The sequence below is a fragment of the Mus pahari genome, chromosome 23 (genome assembly GCF_900095145.1).
Source record: "Mus pahari chromosome 23, PAHARI_EIJ_v1.1, whole genome shotgun sequence".
In the NCBI taxonomy this organism is placed as follows: domain Eukaryota; kingdom Metazoa; phylum Chordata; class Mammalia; order Rodentia; family Muridae; genus Mus; species Mus pahari.
The window spans coordinates 14644500-14660108 of NC_034612.1; the positions used below are offsets into that span (position 1 = coordinate 14644500).

General features: G+C 50.6%; 1 protein-coding gene across 1 annotated transcript in view; it reads left to right on the forward strand.

Annotated features, from left to right (window-relative positions):
* Dnah10 (dynein axonemal heavy chain 10) overlaps positions 1 to 15609 on the forward strand; it is a 354208-nt gene that overhangs the window by 39347 nt on the left and 299252 nt on the right. Inside the window, exons 22-32 of the mRNA XM_021187038.1 lie at positions 1914 to 2030; positions 2212 to 2314; positions 4084 to 4262; positions 4688 to 4899; positions 7923 to 8076; positions 9546 to 9779; positions 12306 to 12428; positions 12752 to 12985; positions 13114 to 13337; positions 14207 to 14476; positions 14579 to 14762. Of these exons, the coding sequence (XP_021042697.1) occupies positions 1914 to 2030; positions 2212 to 2314; positions 4084 to 4262; positions 4688 to 4899; positions 7923 to 8076; positions 9546 to 9779; positions 12306 to 12428; positions 12752 to 12985; positions 13114 to 13337; positions 14207 to 14476; positions 14579 to 14762 (2034 nt within the window). The remainder of the gene's footprint in view (positions 1 to 1913; positions 2031 to 2211; positions 2315 to 4083; positions 4263 to 4687; positions 4900 to 7922; positions 8077 to 9545; positions 9780 to 12305; positions 12429 to 12751; positions 12986 to 13113; positions 13338 to 14206; positions 14477 to 14578; positions 14763 to 15609) is intronic.

Genomic DNA, 15609 nt, shown 5'->3' on the forward strand with positions numbered 1-15609 from the left:
CTTCTGAAGAACAGTCGGGTGCTCTTACCTACTGAGCCATCTCACCAGCCCCAGCCAGTGCTCTTAACCACTGAGCCGTCTCTCTAGTTCTGATAGCTCCCTGTTTATAGGCTCTGTATAGATTGCCTTAAAAAGGAGTGTATTCTCTGCATCTGTTTCTTTTTTCTCATTTAGTTTTACATTTTTTGAGATATTTCCCATGACTGCTGCTTATGGCAATAGTTCCTCCATGGTCTTTGCCGTATAATAGTCCATGTAGCTGTGTTGCCATGGGATACCTGGGCTGTTTGCCTGCTATGGTGTTCTTTTGGTGAGCATATGCAAGCATACATCTTTGGCAGTCATGAGCTCGGACACAGAATTTCTGGGTTATGGGGAATTCTTGTGCCCAGTATACTAACTTCGGTGGTATATTCATGCTGGGGTGTGCTAGGGTTATGGTGGCCCAAGCCTTATCTGCACACAGTATGGTTTTCTGCACACAGTATGGTTTTCTGCACACAGTATGGTTTTCTGCACACAGTATGGTTATCTGCACACAGTATGGTTATCTTTTCTTTCTGGGAAGATGCTACTACAGTTGTCTCTGGCCTCTGGTTTTTTTTTTTTGTTTTGTTTTGTTTTGTTTTTATTTTTATTTATGTTTTTAAGATTCATTTATTTATTTTATGTATATGAGTGCTCTCTCTGCATGTACACATTCACGCCAGAAGAGGGCATCAGATTTCCCTGAAGATGGTTGTGAGCCACCATGTGGGTGCTGGGAATTGAACTCAGGGACCTCTAGAAGAACAACCAGTGCTCTTAACCGCTGAACCATCTCTCCAGCCCTTGTTTCGTTTTCATTAAGGAGTCAACAGTCCACCTCTCTGAGGTATCTGAAGTTACTCTCATCCAATTTGTATTTTTGGTCTGATTTCAAGATCTCTTTTTGCGCTTTGTCTCCAGAAATTATAATATGAAGAAACTAGCTTTTTTTCTTTTCTTTTTAAAGTGTGTGTGTGTGTGTGTGTGTGTGTGTGTGTGTGTGTGTATACACCAGTGCAGTACCTACAGAGGCAAGAAGAGGGCACTAAATCCTTTGGTAATTGAATCCAGGCCTCTAGTTCTCTGGAAGAGCAGCCAGTGCTTTTTAACTGCCGAGCTAGCTCTGCCAGGCCTACCCCCAGCCCCATTCCCTCTCCCTTCCTCCGTCCCTCCCCCACGGAGACAGCGTCTCTCTCTATGAAGCCTTGGCTGGCCTCCAAGTCATAGAGATCTGTCTGCCTCTGCCTCCAGAAGAAAAGGCACGTGCCACTACACCTGTTCCAGATATCATTTTAATTTTTAAAAATGTAGTTTTTCCTAGGCATGGTGAATACCTGCTCATATACTTATATACTCCCAGTATACACTTACGTATTCCCAGAACTTGGTAGGTGGAAGCAAGAAGATCATCTTTGGCTACGCAGTGGGTTGGAGGTCAGCCTGGGGTGTGTGAAACTTTACCTCTAAAGCAAATGGGGCTGGAGAGATGGCTTAGTGGCTAAGAGAGCTTGCTGCTTTCCAGAGAAGCCATGTTGGGTTCCCAGCGTCCACATCTGGCAGCTCCAGGGTCTTTTATGTTTTCTTCTGCCCTCAGCCGGCACTGTGCACACAGGCAAACACACACAATTAAAAACAACGACAACAACAACAACAAAAAACCCTCAAACCCCCCCCCCCCACAAAAAACTGTAAAATCTCAAAACCAAATAAACAATCCCAAGAACACAACATTTATATCTAGCTCTTGGGTGCAACCAGAAAAACAGATCTGCGGGAGCAGCTTTGACCTGAAACTTCAGTTCCAACTTTATTGGTAATTCCTTCTGTCTCTCTCTCCTTTCCATTCTCCTCTCTCTCTCTGTCTCTCTCCCTCCCCATCTCTCTAGCCCACAGACGCTGAGCAAGAACTGGTTGACAACATCGAGAACATGTGGGAATCTCTCTTCACGGAATCGATGAACGTGGAGCACGCCCTGGGGGGCATCAAGCGAACTTTCACGGAGGTGTGGTGTCCCCTCACCTCGGAGCGCAGATGGGGGTGGGGGAGGAACTGGGACAAGACTCAGTGCTGGAGTGCTGGTGGTGCCTCCAATGAGGTATTGGGTTCCAGTCCCCTCCCTCCTGCCCACCACCCCACCCCACTCCGAGGCTAAGTCACGATAAGGGGTGCCCTCCTTCCCTCAGATCACCCGGAGTGAGATAATGAACTACAGAAGCCAGCTGGATGAGTTTGCCAGACGCTTCTACAGCCATGGCCCCGGGGCCGTGGGCGAAGACCTTGATAAAGGTGAGGCTGCGACGTGGGGGTGCTGAAGGTTTGGGGGGGTTCCTGAGAGGGTCACAAGAAGTGAATCGAGTTGTCTTGGGAACATCGGCTGCCTCCATAGAACTGGGATTAAAGGCGTGCACCACCACTGCCTGGCGGGAAACATCATTCTTCTATCAGCCGTCCTCAGTCTTTCTAACATGATGACCCCTTAATACAGTCCCCCCACGTTGTGGTGACCCCTAACCATAACATTATTTTCGCTGCTACTTCAGTACTGTAATTTTGCTAGGGTTATGAGTCGTAACATTAACACCTGTGTCTCCTGATGGTCTTAGGTGACCCCTGCAAAAGGGTCATGTGACCCTCGAAGGGGTCGCCATGCACAGGTTCAGAACCGCTGTTCTAAAGAGAGGGTGGGAAGACTGACTGCTCTCACAGGGATGGTTAGGGCTTCCAAGGAGACAGTCGGATCTGGGAATCCCAAAGGCAGTGGGAGCAGGCAGTGCTGGGGTGGGCGGGAGGACACACACTGCCGAGGGATGCTAACAGCCATGGGGCGGCTGGGGGCCAAGCACAGACTTCGAGGTTGGCGCGTGAAGGCAGGTATTAGTCTGACGATGAAAGTCTCAAGAGTGGCAGACAGCAAAGTGGGACTGACGGTGGTGGGCACAGGGTGGGCGTCCCTTTAGTGACCTCACACCCGGGATGGTCTGGGTACAAGGGATCAGCCCTCTGATTGGAAGGTCTTGCAGGGCAAGTGGGCTTTTGGTTGCTGGGACAAGATAAAAAAAAGCCTGCTGACTTTAAATTTATCTCCCTGTAACTTATGTGGATGGGATAATTAATGGCTGATCTCTCTTTTTGTTGTTGTTGTTTTTGTTTTAAAGAGCCAGACACACATTTGTATCATTTTTTAAAATGATGTATTTATGTATATGAGTACACTGTCACTGTCTTCAGACACACCAGAGCCTATTACAGATGGTTGTGAGCCACCCTGTGGTTGCTGGGATTTGAACTCAGGACCTCTGGAAGAGCAGTCAGTGCTCTAACCATTGAGCCCTCTCTCCAGCCCCGATGGTTGATTTCTTTCTTTTTTTTTTTTTTCTTTTTTTCTTTTTGGTTTTTCGAGACAGGGTTTCTCTGTGTAGCTCTGGCTGTCCTGGCAATCAGAAATATGCCTGCCTCTGCCTCCCGAGTGCTGGGATTAAAGGGGTGTGCCACCACGCCCAGCTCAATGGTTGATTTCTTAATTAACTTTATTTTATTCCTCCTTTAAAAATTTAATTACATTTACTTATCTATTTATGTGCATACATGAGTGTATATGCATGTGTATATGTGTGTATACATGTATGTGTGTGCATGTGTACATGTGTGTGCATGTATGCATGTATGTATACATGTATGTGTGTATGTATGTGTACATATATGTGTACATGTGCATGCATGTGTGTATGTCTGTGTGTGAATTCATGTCTAGAAGTCAGAGAACAACTCAGAGGAGTTCTCCCACCACATGGTTCCTACTGATCAAACTTAGGCTGTACAGGCAAGCACCTGTACTGAGTGAGCCACATTGCTGGCCCTCAGTTTTAAACACACATGCATTTCAGACACACCTGTGTCAGTTTGTAGCCCTGGTCCCCTGGTAACTTGCTATCTAGATAGGCTGGCCTTGAACTTACAGGGACTCCCCACACACCCTTTGCCTCCTAAGCGCTGGACCTAGGGGCATCTCCTATTCAGACTGCCCTTTTTGCTTTATCTCCACACTTCTTATGCAGGCTCGGAACTCCTAGGCAGTTTTGAAAAGGAGCTGGCAAAGCACGAGAAGAACCGGCAGGAACTGGCCAACGCGGAGAAGCTCTTTGATCTCCCCATCACCATGTACCCTGAGCTCATCAAGGTGCAGAAGGAGATGACAGGGCTCCGGATGATCTATGAACTGTACGACTCTCTGAAGGTACGGCCCCTCCCAGGGGACTCCCCAGGCTGGGCACAGTGGGCACAGGGACATACACCCTCAGGTGCAGCATTATGTCGGGAAGGGCTCAGAATGTCCATAGCCCCCTCTTCTTCCTTCTCCTCCTCCTCTTCTTCCTTCTCTTTCTTTTTGGTTTTTCGAGACAGGGTTTCTCTGTATAGCCCTGACTGTCCTGGAACTCACTTTGTAGACCAGGCTGGCCTCGAACTCAGAAATCCGCCTGCCTCTGCCTCCCAAGTGCTGGGATTAAAGGCGTGCGCCACCACGTCCGGCATCACTTGCCTTTTTTAAGTGAGAGGTTCCTTTGAAGAGAGAGCTGAGAGGGGCCAGAGCTAAATATGCATCCTGTCTCTTCTTTACACTTGTGTCAGACCCCAAGATGCTGTCTTGTCTAATATTTCTAGCTTGCTAAGGAGGAATGGTCCCAGACCCTCTGGATCAACCTGAATGTCCAGTATCTGCAGGAAGGCATCGAGGGTTTCCTCAAGAACCTCCGCAAGCTGCCACGGCAGGTGCGCAGCTTGTCCGTGGCCTTCCACTTGGAAGTGAAGATGAAGGCGTTCAAGGACTCCATCCCCCTGCTTCTGGACCTGAAGCACGAGGCCCTGAGAGAGAGGTGAGTTCCATCCTCCACCAGCTCGGAGAAGGACGTTAGGTTTCCCCACAAAAGCTTTAGCCAGGTCAGTTGGCGGCAGTTCAGAAGTGGGGTCAGAGGTGACCGAGCCGTCCGTAAGTGAAAAGAGTGCCAATGGTTTTATAAAAATGACTGTAATAGCTGCTTCAGTCAAAAGCGAGAGGCAGGATTTGACCAGCAGAATCCAGGAGGAGCAGAATTGGGGTGCCAATGCTATTTGTGGTGTTTAGGGGCCTGTCTTAGGGTTTCAGCTGCTGCAAGGAAACACCAGAACCAAAACGCAAGTGGGAGTGGGAAAGGGTTTATTCAGCTTACACTTCCACACTGCTGTTCATCACTGAAGGAAGTCAGGACAGGAACTCACACAGGGCAGGAACCTGGAGACAGGAGCTGATGCAGAGGCCATGGAGGGGTGCTGCTTACTGGCTTGCTCCCCATGGCTTGCTCAACCTGCCTTCTTATAGCACCCCCACATCTCAGGGATGGCCCCACCCACCATGGGCCGGGCCCTCCCCCCGATGATCCCTAACTGAGAATACTGCCTTACAGCTGGATCTCATGGAGGCCTTTCCTCAACTGAGGCTCCTTCCTCTCTGATAGCTGTCTAATTGACACAAAGCCAGCCAGTACAGTGAGTGCCACAGTAAAAGAATAGAAAGAACCAGACATGGCTGCACACACCAGTCGTCCTAGGGCTTGGGGGGCACTGAGGCAGGAGGACAGAAAGTTCTGTGCCAGCCTGGGCCGTGTATCTAGTGACACATTGTCTCAAAAAACCAAAAGGGGGGAGAAAGGAATGGGGGCAGTGAGATTAGTCTTTATTGGGGGGGGGATGGGGGAGATAGGTTTCCCCTCTGTAGCCCAGGCTAGCCTAGCAAGTCACTATGTACCCGAGGCTATCCATCTCATGGCAATCTTTCTCGGTCTCCCGCATGCTGGGGTTGTAGACAAGAGCCATCATGACTGGCTTGAAATGAATCCTAACCCTCACCCCCAGTGCGTGCGTGCGTGTGTGTGTGTGTGTGTGTGTGTGTGTGTGTGTGTGCGCACGCGCCTGTGGAGGCCAGAAGGCATCAGATCTCTTAGAGATGGTGTTTCAGATGACTGTGAAACTCCACGTGGGTCCTAGGAACTGAACCCAGTTCCTCTGCCAGGGCAGCCTATGCTCTTAACCGCTGAACCATCTCACCAGCCCTTAATGATATATTTAAGTGACTCAGTATCCGAGACACCGTTTCCACATGTCACTGAGCTATGTGACTTCCTTAAAAACCAGACCTTGAAACCTGACGTGCTTTGTTCAGTCCAGTAGAACTTGGGTCACCCAGTGGTGACATACAGCTTGTGGCTGCTATGTGAGATGTGCAGGTCCTCTGGTGATTGATGGAGCCTGGGTCTCTCAGGGCAACCTGCTCTGTGCCAGTGGGAGTCAGCCAGGGTTCTGTGGCTCCTACCATCCCTGCTGTGTCCCCACAGTCAGGATGGTAGAGTCACACCAAGCAACTTGATTTTACTTAGTGAAAAAGTTGTCATTTCCCCATTCCCTACCAATCTGGTATCGTCTGGATCTGGAACGTTCCCAAGAGGCTCCTGTGTGGAAAGCCTGGTCCCCTAGAGACACTGTTGTGAGGTGACTTCAGGAGGTGGAACCTGTCGGTCTCAGGCCCCCACTTCCCTACCTGCCACGAGATGAACACATTGCTACATCCCGTGCCCCTGGACATGACTCTCTCTCACCATGGCCTGGATGTCCGTGGACAGAACCCTCTGCATCCTCCTCCGGCATTCTGTCACAGTTCCAGGGAGCTGATGGGAACACACCCCCGTTCACACCAGCAAGAAGGGCTCTCCTGAGCTCGTGTGGCTTTAGCACCTATCTCTCTCTGTCCTGCTGAGCCCAGAGTAACAGTCACAGGCCCAGCCGATGTGGCTTTGGCTCATCTCTGTCCCTTCACTTCTGGCAGACCTGGAAGGCTCCCACCCTTTGCCGGCTAAGCTATTCTCCACAAGAAACTAAGCCCCTGTTCCAGGACCTTGTAGTGCAGGTCCCAGGTTCTGGTCATGTTCCTCCCTGTTTGTCATATCTGAGGGTCACGTCTGATATCATGGATTCTTGCCTTCTCTCGTTTTTTTTTTTTTTTTTTCCCTTGAGCCAGGGTCTAGGTTGTAGCCCAGGCTAGCCTCAAGCTTTGTGTTGTCTTTTTTTCAGTCTTTTACAGACCTGTACTGTTACCCCAGTCCATCCAGTGTTCCCCCCCCACCAACCCCCAGTGTTCAGAACAGTTAGTACTTACAAGCTGGGGCCTATGGCTCAGTGACAGAGCAATTGCCTAGCATGTCTGAGGCCAGGGCCCTGTCCCCAGCTCTGCATACAACAACTGGTTTCAAGTTAAGCCACATATCAGTGGGGGCCAGTGCTCTGGTCAGTAGCAGACTGTACATCCTCTCACAAGGGGCCAGATGTGTCACAGGCCTAGCCGTGTGGGCTTGTGTAGTGCTCTGTGAGGTTCACGTTAAGCCGAGACCTCCTGATGATGTATTTCTAAGGACACATCCCCTTGTGAACACAGGATGGTGTTTAATTTGTAGGCTTGTTCCGCGTTGTCTATCGACCATCTGTCCTGTCAGAGGATCCTTTCCCTGACATCAGGACTGGGCCTGCCCAGCAGAGTCAGTGCTGGATCAACACTTCCCAGTGTACGCGGGGCTCCGTGGTTGACACCAGGTTCTCCCACAGGCAGAGGCACCAGTTCCGAAAAGCTAGAGGTCACCCGTTTTTTCAGCATTGAAGATACACACGGGGCTTGCCAGATGTTCCCTGGTTTTAACTCTGGTGGCAGGGAGAAGGATTTGGAAGAACTCGGGAGTGTCCCACGTCACTGTGGAGGTTGTCCCCCCCCACCCCCCACAGGGCCTCTTCCCGTGACTGCAGCGGGAAACAATTAACCTCACCTCCGCACTTGTCTGAGCGGTGTGTGCTTATGGATAACCCTATGCTTTTCCAGACACTGGAAAGAACTCATGGAGAAAACAGGCGTGTTCTTTGAGATGACGGAGGCCTTCACGCTGGAGAACATGTTCGCCATGGAGCTGCACAGACACACGGAAGTGCTCAACGAGATCGTCACTGCGGCCGTCAAGGAGGTGGCCATCGAGAAGGTGGGCCTTCGGTTTCCGTGCCCGCGGCTGGATCCAGGGCCTCTCACACGCTAGGCAGGAGCTCTGCCTCTGAGCCACTCCTCTTGAGTCTTTGGTTCACTGGGATGCGTTTTTTAACATGTAGCCAAGGCTGGCCTTGAACTTGTGATCTTCCCACCTCAGCTTCCGGAGTGCTGGGATCATAGGACGCTCCACTGCTCCCAGCAAAGGCTGTCTTTTCAAACTTTCTCTAGTATCTAAGTAAACAGAGCCTCTGCCTTAGTTTACTTTTTTGACATCCCTGACTATAGTTTCATATTCTACTTATTGATGAAGAAATGGGCACCCCTTGGGAAAACATGACAAATAATCTCATCACTCCCAGCCTGGACACCTGAAGGTGGGTGTTGTTATCCTACTAAGTGTGGCTCCCTACTTAAGATGCAGGCACAAGATTGAAGTACGTACCATGAGAGCAGGAAGATGCCACGTGAACCCATTTTACATAACAGATACAAGCTAACAAAAAAGCTAAAAGATATATATATATCTTTTATATATATATATATATATATATATATATATATATATATGTGTGTGTGTGTGTGTGTGCGTGTTTAAAACACATACATAGTGTACATATATGCAAGAGGTGTGTGTATGTATTTCCACACACACCTCTAAACAAATACATATACATAATATGCGTAGATATTGTCTTAGTTACATTTCTCGGTGTTGCAACAAATTACAAAAGCCACTGAAGGAGGGAAGAGCTAATTCTGGCTCACAGTTTAAGGGCACAGTCCATCCCGGTGAGGGTGGCATATCAGGAGCACTGTGAGGCGCCTGGTCGCATAGCATCTGCAGTCAGGAGGCAGAGACGGATGAATGCTAATGCGCAGTTTGCTTTCTCTCTTTCTTTCCATTCAGTCCAAGACCCCAGCCTAGGGAATGGTGCCACCCACAGTGGGCAGATCTAATTAGGAGAATCCCTCAGAGGCCTGTCTCACTGGAGATTAATTCACACTTATTCTAAACATCTACATGTAGGCATACACATGCGCACACATATCAGTGTGGATTTCTTCAGAGAATGCAATGATACTGGCCTTCACATTTTGAAGGTGGACTTTCTCGCTCAGCAGTGGAGTGAGCACAGGGCAAGACCCTCTGGTTGAACAGGAAGCTGCCAAGTTGAGACCCCAGTTTTGGTACTTGGCAGCATCCCCGGGTCCCCATGTGGCCTTTCTGGGCCTATCTCTGTATAACAGTGTGGGTTTTGTTTTTTTTTTTTGGAGGGGTTATGAATGAGATCCCACATGGCAGACTGTGAGCCTGGTAGGCAGGAACACTGTTGGTGTGGGGAATCTCAACTTCCCCTGTGATTGCGCTGAGATAATAGGTTGAGTTGCAGACAGATGGTGACACACGAGGGTCTTGCTCTTCCGTCTATGGGCACAAATGCTTCTTTTCATTTTCCCAACCAGGCCGTGAAGGAAATCCTAGACACCTGGGAGAACATGAAGTTCACCGTGGTCAAGTACTACAAAGGCACGCAGGAGCGAGGCTACGTCTTGGGGTCCGTGGACGACATTATCCAATGCTTGGACGACAACACCGTCAACTTGCAGAGCATCTCCGGGAGCAGATTCGTGGGGCCTTTTCTGCAAACCGTCCACAAGTGGGAGAAGACGCTGTCCTTGATAGGCGAGGTCATCGAGGTGAGAGCAAGGAAAGCAGAAAGCACGCTGCCAGTTCCTGCGGGGAGTCTATACGGGAACATTTGCACCGAGAAATGAAGGACTGCCCTGTGGCTCTTCACTCAGGTGGGGTGGGGATAAGGGGGCAGTTGGGGAGACTGATGAGGTTTTTTTGTTTGTTTGTTTGTTTTCGAGACAGGGTTTCTCTGGGTAGCCCTGGCTTTCCTGGAACTCACTCTGTAGACCAGGTTGGCCTCGAACTCAGAGATCCGCCTGCCTCTGCCTCCCGAGTGCTGGGATTAAAGGCGTGCGCCACCACGCCCGGCTGACTGATGAGTTTTGATTTCAGGGAGCTAATGTTTAATTGCTAAGATTCCTACTTGGCCCTTGAAAGCATCCTTGTTCCTTTTTCATCTCTCCTGTTCTTGCTGCATGACAGTTTCATGTTCTCATCCGCTTTCGCAGTCTCCTCAGCCTTGCCTGTCACACTGGGTGGTGGGTCAGTCCTGTGCTGACTGTGCTGAACCAGGCCTCGGTGAACAGGCCAGATCAGTCAGGCTCAGTTCACTATCTCTGAGTGGATGTTTTTTTTTTTTCTTTCCCAGACCATAAATAAGCATATTTTTTCTCATTTATATCCTGGTTCTCTGGCAAAGAAGCATGATTCTGGCCCTGTTTCCATCATGTTTGAACATCTTTGGCTTACTGTGCTTGTTTTTTTTTTTTTTTGCCTTTGACTCTTTACTTGTGAAAGCTCTTTTGTAGGGCATAATTTTGTTGTTGTTGGTGGTGGTGATAGTGGTAGTGATGGTGTTGTGTATATGTTTGTGTGTGTGTGTTTCAGGGGATTGAAACTAGGGTCTCATGTACGCAAGGTAAATTCTTTCTTTACCACTGAGCTATCTCCCCAGCTTTCTTCTTTATGATTTAAATGTCTATGAGATGAATCTTATGTAACATAAAATTAACCATCTATCTATCTATCTATCTATCTATCTATCTATCTATCTATCTATCTATCTATCTATCTATCTATCTATCATTTTCCATGACAGGGTTTCTCTGTGTAGCCCTGTTCATCCTGGAACTCACTCTGTAGACCAGGCTGGCTTCAAACACAGAGATCCACCTGCCTCTGCCTCCCACGTGATGGAGTTAAAGCAGTGTGCTACCACACCTTGGCTCCACCTTTATTTTTTGAGACAAGGTTTCTCAGTGGACCTAGAGTTCACTGATGGACTAGACTGGCTAGCCCACGAACTCCAAGGATCCTCCAGTCTCCGCCCTCTCAGCGTTGGCGTTGCAGAAGCACACTACCGTGCCCAGCTTTGACGTGGGTCCTGGGAAGCCCCCACTCAGGTCATCCTGCTTGGGCAGTTTCTGGCCCCAGTAGTCTCACCCACGAAATCAACCACTTTAGAATGTACAGGTCAGGAGCCTGTGCTATACAAACACTGCCTCCATTTGGTTCCAGAATTATCTCAGCACTATGAAAGAAACCTCCCAACCCCAGACCATCGCTTCCCAGCTCCCAGTCCCCAGTTCCCAGGATCTAATTGGCTTTCTATTTCCATGCCAGCCTGTTCTGTGTGTCTCATATGTGTGAAGTCACACGCATGGCCTTTGTGTCTGCCTTTTTCATTCAGCATGAGATGTTCAAGGCTCACCCACATGGCAGCATCTATCTATCTTTGCTTCTCTCCTCCTTGTGGTTAAACAATATTCTGTTGCATGGCTAGACCACCTTTGATGTATCCACTCATCGCTCGGTGGCCGTCGACGTTGCTCCTACCTCCTGGGTCCTGGGCGTTACAGCAACGCTACTGGGAGAGCTCGGGACTAAGTTATGTGTCTGGCTCTCACTTCTCCTTTCTTCGGTGGGTGTCTGTATCTGGAAACAGAATGGCACGTGGCTTGTCATGAGTATGGGTTCCATACTGGCCATGGGCAATCGCAGAGCTCCAAGTTGTACATGTAACTAGACATGTCCTCCCTGCCCGGGACTGGAGTGGGGAGCATTATTTTGCTTTTTAGTAAACCTTTCTCCTCTAAAATGCGGTATCCTAGCAACCCCCAACTCTCCAGGATCTGTTCTAAGATGTCCTGACAATGTCCAGAACCCAGATAGTACCAAAGCCCATACAACTGCTTCCCAGTATGCATACACCCATGGCAAAGTCTAATTTACAAGTCCAGTCTGCTCAGAGGCGAGCATGGTGACAATTAATACATAGAGTGCCCGCGACAGCAGAATCTTAGAACTGTGCGAATGTCCTCTCTCTGCACACCTTCTGAGCGATGAGATTTTTTTTAGACTCCTGTTAACCACTGTTAACTGAAACCTCAGGAAGCAAAAGTGAACATCCAGGAGGGTTAGGTGCGGAGGTGGAGGGGGCAGTGGCCAGGTCCCAGCACACAGTGTTGCTTGGCCCGCTAAGTCCTTGTTTTTACCAAGCTGACTTGGAGGTGTCCTGAATTAGGGAGGGATCATGTGTGTGTTGCTGGCATCCCTGCTCACCCGCTGACGTGGATGCGGCGCATTTCCAGATCTGGACGCTGGTTCAGAGGAAGTGGATGTACCTGGAGAGCATCTTCATTGGGGGGGACATACGGTCCCAGCTGCCGGAGGAGGCCAAGAAGTTTGACAACATCGACAGGATATTTAAGAGGGCAAGTGGCCAGAATGAGGGTGGGCGGGGTCAGCGTGAGAGTGGGCGGGGTCAGTGGGAAGGAGGGAGGGGTCAGTGGGAGAGTGGGCGGAGTCAGTGGGAGAGTGGCCAGTGGGAGAGTGGATGGGGTCAGTGGGGAGAGTGGGCATGGCCAGTGGGAGAGTGGGCGTGGTCAGTGGGAGAGTGGGTGGGGTCACTGTCAGACATACTTCCTTACAATTTTTAAATTATATTTAGTGTGTGTGTGTGTGTGTGTGTGTGTGTTTGCACACAGCATTTCTGCCACCCTGAGTGACACTCCACTGTCTCCCCGACCTCTTCCAGATCATGGGGGAGACGTTGAAAGACCCGGTGATAAAGCGCTGCTGTGAGGCCCCAAACCGCCTCCACGACCTGCAGACCATCAGCGAGGGCCTGGAGAAATGCCAGAAGAGCCTGAACGACTACCTGGACTCCAAGAGGAATGCCTTCCCCAGGTTCTTCTTCATCTCGGACGATGAGCTGCTCAGCATCTTGGGTAACAGTGACCCACTGTGCGTGCAAGAGCATATGATCAAGGTGAGGACCCATGGTGATGGTCTCCATTCCCTGACCTTGGGGATGATTAATGATCTTACACCCCAGGTTCAACCCCCTCAATCTACTGCATGTGTCTGGTCCTCCCACCCTGTCCCGCCGTCTTGCAGATGTACGATAACATAGCCATGCTACGCTTCCACGACGGGGACAGCGGGGAGAAGCTCGTGTCGGCCATGATCTCGGCCGAGGGAGAAGTCATGACCTTCCGCAAGATCATCCGGGCCGAGGGCCGTGTGGAAGACTGGATGACCGCGGTGCTTCACGAAATGAGGAGGACCAACAGGCTCATCACCAAGGAAGCCATCTTCAGATACTGTGAAGACAGAAGCAGGTGATGACAGACATGCGAGCGACTCGATCCTGCAGCTTGGCGCAGGGGGAGATGTACGAGTGTGAGCGAGCGGGCAGGCTGACACTGCAATGAGGCTTTCCTTGCTATGGCAACCCAGCTGCTGAACGCTGTTTCAAATGATGAACTCTGGATAGTTCTTCCTAAGTGGAGAAGGCGCTGGGTTGCCAGCTTGGGGGAGTCTTTTTAGAGATTCAACTTGGGCAGGGGGGTTGGCTCTACAGTAGAGCCCCTGCCTAGAACCCCCCCCCCCCGCGAGGGGCTGGGGGCGTGGCCCGGTGGTAGAGCCCCTGCCTAGAATCCCCCAGTGATGGGCTGGGGGCGTGGCCCAGTGGTAGAGCCCCTGCCTAGAATCCCCCAGTGAGGGGCTGGGGGCGTGGCTCAGAGCCTCTGCCTGGAACCCCCCTAGAATCTTCTAGGGAAGGTCTAGGGTCTTGGCTCAATGGAAGAACATCTGCTTAGATGCCCCAGAGGTAGAATGCTTGCCTAGCATGGGGCTTCTTAGCAGGCCTCACTGTGAGATCGGTGCCTAGCAGCCCAGACAGGATCCTAGTAGGCAGAGCTGCCTTACTGCTTGGCTACACCTCAGCCCCGTGATGGTAGCTTCTCAGCCAGGACTCTATTGCAGAGCCACGCCTCTGGCCCTATGATGGATATGCAGATATGTCGTCAGGAGCCCACAAGGGGATCACCGTCCTGGTACTTCATGGCCTAGCCCTGGAGTTTTCCTGGCCTTCATGCCTCCCGTTCCTGGCCGGACACATGAACCGCTGCAGCTGACTTCCGGGGCAGTCTCTAGCTGATCCCAGCGTCTGTTAAGCCTGTCTGTGACTGGCGCGCTTCCCCTGCAGGGTGGACTGGATGCTGCTGTACCAAGGCATGGTGGTGCTGGCCGCCAGCCAGGTGTGGTGGACCTGGGAAGTGGAAGACGTCTTCAACAAGGTCAAGCAAGGGGACAAGCAAGCCATGAAGAACTACGGCAAGAAGATGCACAGCCAGATCGACGACCTGGTCACGCGGATCACCATGGAGCTGAGCAAAAACGACAGGAAGAAGTACAACACCGTCCTGATCATCGATGTCCACGCCCGGGACATCGTGGATTCCTTCATCCGGGGCAGGTGGGTCCCATGCCTGGGACACTGGGATTGCTTTACTGTTCTGTCCTTCTGTGGTCTGCCCAGCAATGGCTTCTTCCTTCTCTTCCCCTCTTGCCCACCCAGCATCCTTGAGGCCCGGGAGTTTGAATGGGAGAGCCAGCTGCGCTTCTACTGGGACCGCGAGCCCGACGAGCTCAACATCCGCCAGTGCACCGGGACCTTCAGCTATGGCTATGAGTACATGGGCCTCAACGGGAGGCTGGTCATCACGCCCCTCACAGACCGCATCTACCTGACGCTCACACAGGTGACATGTTTGCCCTTGGACATAGCTCATTGGTTATTCTAGACATGGGTCTTAGCTTTGAGGGAAACATCTTGCACTTGGAGTCTGACTTGTCACTATTGGAATTGAAACCCCTGAGGACATCTTCCCCGCCCAGGACACCGGTCCCTATGCAGTGGTGAGGGAGTCAGAGGGTAATAGAAAATCACAGAAACGTGTAAGGTGCATAATATTAAAGTGTATTGGACTGTGAGAAGGCGGGGACAGTGTGTTAGCTGTCCATTTTAAGGCAGATTCTTTTGTTTGTGGTACTGTGGCTAGAACCGAGGGCCTTGAACGCGCTAAGCAAGAGCTTACCCATGGAGCCTGTACCAGAGCCTGCACATAGTGCCTGTCTGTGTGTGATGGGTCCCTTAGCGCACAGCTGAGCTTCAAGCCCATGCCATGTACACACTCCTATGCTTGTCTCTGCACTACCTCGCCATACCTGGGGGTAAACGGGTGAATGAACGGACGAAGCCCGTGACAACTGTGAGCCCTTTTTCTTTCTTTCTTTTTCTTTCTTTTTGTTTTGTTTTGTTTTGTTTTTTGAGACAGGGTTTCTCTGTATAGCCCTGGCTGTCCTGGAACTCACTTTGTAGACCAGGCTGGCCTCGAACTCAGAAATCTGCCTGCCTCTGCCTCCCGAGTGCTGGGATTAAAGGCATGCGCCACCACTCCTGGCTCTTTGTCTTTCTAAAAACAAGTGTGAACTTCAGCCAAGCACAGTGGCCATGCTTGTGACCCTGTTGCTAGGAGGTGGAGGAAGAAGGATCAGGAGTTCAAGGTCACCCCGAGCTATATAGCAAGTTTTTTTTAAAAAAAGTTT